General features: G+C 41.6%; 1 protein-coding gene across 9 annotated transcripts in view; it reads left to right on the forward strand.

Moving 5' to 3' along the window:
* khdc4 (KH domain containing 4, pre-mRNA splicing factor) overlaps positions 1-5726 on the forward strand; it is a 20069-nt gene continuing 14343 nt past the window's right edge. For all 9 annotated transcript variants that reach the window (XR_010906352.1, XR_010906353.1, XM_067447747.1 and 6 more), the window contains exons 1-3: positions 1-136; positions 3890-4067; positions 4617-4733. Coding sequence is in view for 7 of the 9 variants with exons in the window: in XM_067447747.1 (XP_067303848.1) it covers positions 114-136; positions 3890-4067; positions 4617-4733 (318 nt within the window). In the remaining 2 variants the exon portion in view is untranslated. The remainder of the gene's footprint in view (positions 137-3889; positions 4068-4616; positions 4734-5726) is intronic.

A 5726-nucleotide genomic window follows, 5' to 3' on the forward strand; every position in this document is an offset into this window, starting at 1 on the left:
GCGATGTGTGTGGAAGTGACGAACACGGCTGTGTTTCCGTTGGTGTGTCAGAACCGGATCGGTTCTGTTCTGATCGATTCTTCGTGATCAGAAGCATAAACTCAACACAACAGATGTCGTTCGGTGTTAGAGACGGGTAAGTGTGTGTGTGAGTGTGTGTCCGCTCGCGGCGCGTTTAAAGAGTTCCACGGCGCGTCTAATGGCGGGTGTTAACGTTACATAACAACAACCCGCAAGCAGGAACACAGGAATCATAATTAATCAACAATATGTTCAGATATTATCATATGAGCCGTCGAACTTTATCAGACAGTAACGTTACCGTGAGGTTTGGACCCAGAGAAGTGTAAAAATGTGGTAACGTTAAACATTCTTTACCACCGTAACTTACATGTCAGAAGTACGTTACTGTGGGTGAGATAGATAGATAGATAGATAGATAGATAGATAGATAGATAGATAGATATCATTCATGAACATATCAAAGTGTCTCTGATCTTCAGTCACCAGTGATGGGAGTTCATTAAAGGCACGATATGTAAGATTTTTAGATTTAAAGGGATAGTTCACCCTAAATTATTGACTCCCCCTGAGCTCATCTGAGGTGTTTATGATTATTATTATTACTTTATAATGGCTGTTTCTGTTTTGTTGTAGTGTTGCATGATATTTCTTTAGGGCTGGGTAAAAATATCGATTCATCAATGCATCGCAATTAGGTATTGACAAAAATTGATATCTCAATATTTTCTGGGATTTAATCGATAACGATAATTAGACGATATTTTTTTTATCAGATATTTTGCTGAGTGTTTTGTTGTAATGCTACCTTAAAGGGTTAGTTCACCCAAAAATGAACATTATTTCATTAATGACTCGCCCTCATGTGGTTGGACACCCGTCAGACCTTCGTTCATCTTCAGAACACAAATGAAGATATTTTAGTGTAAAGCTGAGAAAGGCTTCAGATAGGCCTCCATTGGCATTCAGTCCATTCCCACTCACAAGACCCATAAAGGCCCTAAACACATCGACACACAGCCCATCTCACTACAGCGGCTGCACAATCACTTTACAATGCCACGAAAATAGTTATTGTGCGCACAAAAATCAAAATAACGATATAATCCACCAAATTATTGACGTGAACTCGACGCTTGCGCGAGAATATGACGCAGCTCCGCCGTTCGAATCATAGCGAATACATGACCCGGAAGAGGAGGAGCCGCTATCGCCTGAGTTCACGTCCGAGACCTACACGGAAGACAATATCTTGGCAGATAAAGTCATTATTTAGATTTGTTTTGCGCACAAAAACTGTTCTCGCCGCTTGGTACAATGATTGTACAGCCATTGTAGTGAGATGGGCTTTGTAATGAAGTCTTTAGTGCCTTTATGGGTCTTGTGAGTGGGTCAGTGGAAATGTACTGAATGCCAATGGAGGCCTTTCTGAAGCCTTTCTCAGCCATCAGCTTTCAACAAAAATATCTGCATCTGTGTTCTGAAGATGAATGAAGGTGTCACAGGTGTCCAACGACATGAGGGAGAGTAATTAATGACATAATTTTCATTTTTGGGTGAACTAACCCTTAATGCTGGTGATCAGCTGACTCCTAAAGTTTTTGATATTCTTCATATTCTATGTGATGGTCAGTTCACAGCAGTGAAAGATATCATCTTTTCCAAAAAGTTTAATTGTATTTTTTCCTTTTATGAGTGTGTGTGTGTGTATGTGTGTGTGTGTATATATGTATATATATATATATATATATATATATATATATATATATATATTAGGGCCGGGACTCGATTAAAAAAATTAATCTAATTAATTAGAGGCTTTGTAATTAATTAATCGCAATTAATCGCATTTTAATCGCATATAAATATTTGACCTGAGAACAATGAGAAGTAATTTTTCACATGTATTTTTAGTATACCATTGAATAATGACTGAATACATAAGCTTAATCAACAAAATATTGTTTATTTATTTCAGTCCAGCAGACCAGTGCAATGTTTGCCAGTAAGTGTAGCAAAAGCATATTTGTGATATTTGAGGCTCGATGTGCTGCGGTGATACGCTAACTCCTTGTTGTATCGCTTGCACACTACCATGCTCTTGACGACGCTTCCATTCTTTCGTTTTTTAAAACAAAATTTCCCGTCCACGGGGCCAAGCAAAGCGGTCTCATCCGCTTCTTCGTTCATGTTCACTCATGCCCTGCGTCTCAATCAGCTCCCTAGTCAGGGCACTGATCAAGACATAAGTCAATGGGCTGACTCCCTGATCAGTGCCCTGACTACTGAACTAGGAAGCGGATTGAGACACACCCATGGTTTGTTGTTGTTGTCGTCGCGCTAGTTGGTGTTCCAGTATAATCGGTCCGTCGAAACTGATTCATTGAAAAACGTTCCGCGGTGCAAAAATAAATGCGGTTAAATTTTTTATTTTTTTGCGTAATTAATTAACGCGTTAAAGTCCCGGCCCTAATATATATATAGCAGGGCTCAACATTAAAGCTTGTCTGGAACAAGTGGATTTTTTGAAGGGACAAGTGAAAGAGAATTTTACTTGCCCGACGGACAAGAGCCTGATTAAAACGCCAATAACAAAAAATAACTAGCGAATGACCAATGCAAGAATGATTGTGCATTAATTTAGTGTAAGTGGCGATTGAAAGTCGATAATATATAATGAACTGACATTATAAACAAGGTCGCGGTGTTGACGTTTGCACATCTCGAGGAGAAATTGCAACACTTGAGCGTCGCTCACACAGATAAACTGCGGTAAACATTCAAAATGTGAAGTTTTATAACTTTAGCCCCTTTCCCACTGCGATTCCGGCAAACACACGGATAATGCGACCCCGGCATTTGTTCCCAGGCCGCTAGATTTGGTCCATTCTCACTGCCAGCGAAATACCGTAATATGTGCGCTTTCACACACAACCCGTAACGGTCCCGGGTCGAGTTGACACGTGACATCCTGATGTGACGTATAACGGCGAGCGATCTCAGCTTCAGCGTGGATAGTAAGGAGCTCCGTGGTCTCGACTTGTGTCCAGTTTGCGCTCATTTCTGCTTGTTTAATTTTAGTTTCTTTTGTATACGAACACACTCTGCGTTTAAAACACCGACGAGCTCTTCTGGCACTGCAGGGTTGTGTTACTGAAGAAACAAGCTCTAGGAGTCGCACGATAACTACACACACGCTGTGGCATTAGTTTCGGCTTTTGTTCACACAGCGCTCGTCCCGGGTCGAACCCTGCAATGTTACTAGGTCCCCGACCCGGGTTCATGACTTTCCGTTAACGCCACTTTCTAAAGCCAAGTGGCGTGTTATCTGTACGCATTTTGAGCTATCCGCCTGTATGTCTACGGCGAAACCATAGACTGTAAAAAAATATGGCCGTAGTGTCTGTGACGTTTCATAGGATTCTGATGAGCCGTTCTGAAGCGTAAAGTAGGGGCGAGCTGGGCGTCGCCATCTTGTGAGCGAGTCATCACGTGTCACTCCCCGATAACAGAAAATGGGGAAAAGGCGGGATGTGGGCGGAGCTTTGGATGATGCAATGACTATAGACAGCAGAAATGGATATCCACCTGTCACTCAAAGTAACCACGGCCTTAATTATGCCGAACTTTAAGGCTTTATATAACCTAAACGAATGAGTTATAAAAAAATTCACCCCCTCACAGTCGTCATGATGGTCAAAATTTTTACCAGCCATTTTGTCCAGAATTCAAATTTATAAAAGAAAGTGCATTAGCAGAGTATAGGGTGAATTCGGGTTGATTGGGACACCTTTCCCCAACCAACGATGATGGTGATGGTGATGATGATGATGGTGATGATGATGATGTGTGTGTTGTGTGTCATCAGACGCCGCAGTAAGTGGGATCAGGCCAGCCCGGTGTCGTCTGCTGGGGCTGATGGAGGCTCTGCCCCCACCGGAGCTCTGGATGCTGCCGCCGCCGTCGCCGCCAAGATCAACGCCATGCTGGTGGCCAAAGGCAAACTCAAGCCGTCTCAGATCAGCAGCGCCGCTCCTGCCGATAAAGTGAGTCCTGCTCCTCTGGGACCGATCTGTAGAGATCACACACACACACACAAACACACACATAGGGCTGGGCGATACGGCTGAAAACTGTATCCAAATGTTTCATATCAGTCAATATTGATAATTATCAATATTTTTATAACCAATTTAAAATAAGGACCAGGAGAAAAATATATCACATTTACAACATTTTATTTTAAACTTATTTAAAACCTTCCTCTCATTATAATCCCCTCAGTTATTAAGACAGAAATGTCAACACGACCATGGAAAACACTCAAATTATTATTCAAATGTATAAGTCTAAAATCACAATGAACACTTAACAATTATCTGTTAACATTAAAGCTGCTGTCCGTAACTTTTTTTTGTGTTCAAGATTTACAAAAAAATGTTGTATTGTAAATTTGTATTTTGTAAATTTGTGGCTGTGCATGCATGCGTGTGTGTGTGTGTGTGTGTGTGTGTGTGTGTGTGTGTGTGTGTATATGCATGTGTGAGAAATCATTAAAGGACATTCGTATGATTAAACACAGGAAGTGTGTGTAGGTTGCAGGTGTTGGTGGTAATAAGGTGAAAGATGATCTGGTGGTGGCGGAGGTGGAGATTAATGACGTCCCGCTGACCTGCCGGAACCTGCTGACCCGCGGACAGACTCAAGACGAGGTGTGTGTGTGTGTGTGTGTGAGTGTGTGTGTGTGTGTGTGTGTGTGTTCGCGCAGGGCTGGACATAAAAGGGTTAGTTCACCAAAAGATGACTGTATGCCAAAATCATCAATAAAATACCTGAAATATTTCAGTTGGTGTGCACTGAATCTAAAATATATGAAAGTTTAATTTTTATCATTACATTATGGAAAATAATGAACTTTATCACAATATGCAATTTTTTTTAGAAGGACCTGTATTTCCGAATGTAAGCCCATCTTATGCGGAATGACGCTTCATCCTGCCGTCTGCCCCGGCTTTAACCTCGAGTGTTTACTTTTGGCTAACCTTGTGAGCGCGCAAACCCAAACGCGGTGACCTTGCGCCAAATGTTTTTATTGGTTTATTAAGCACAAACAGGCGAGTTATGAAAAATTGAGTGTGAGGGATTTGTTCACTTCACACAAAAAGATTTTGTAATGAGATGCTAACTGTAGCGTTTAGTCCACTGTCTATAATAGCCTAATTTAGAGATCACTTTTTTTTAACCGACAACTTTGATCAGTTAACGTTGATAAGGTCAACCATCGGTCAAACGGTCATCGGTTAACATTAGGGCTGGGACAACGCGTCGACGTCATCGATGACGTCGACGCAAAAAATACGTTGACGCAAAATATGCGCGTCGATTCGTCAGACTCAAAATAAAGATGGCGGCGCCGGAGAGTAGTAGCAACCATAGATGTACATAATAAAGTATATTATGTAATTAAGTATATTATTTATTATGTATATCTATGGTAGCAACACGAGTGGCTCCTCAGACTTTCAGAAGTGCAAGGCTTGCGGGTTGGCCAGTCTATGGGGTTGGCGCGCGGTGCGCAGGGAGCATCACAGGCATGCGCGCACGCGTTTTGTTGTCACGGCTACATAAACAAATTTCTGCACACAGGAAGACAGATGTTTTGGTAATATTTGATGTATTTTAATCACAAAAACAAACGTTTGCAT

The sequence above is a fragment of the Pseudorasbora parva genome, chromosome 7 (assembly GCF_024679245.1).
Source record: "Pseudorasbora parva isolate DD20220531a chromosome 7, ASM2467924v1, whole genome shotgun sequence".
Lineage (NCBI taxonomy): Eukaryota > Metazoa > Chordata > Actinopteri > Cypriniformes > Gobionidae > Pseudorasbora > Pseudorasbora parva.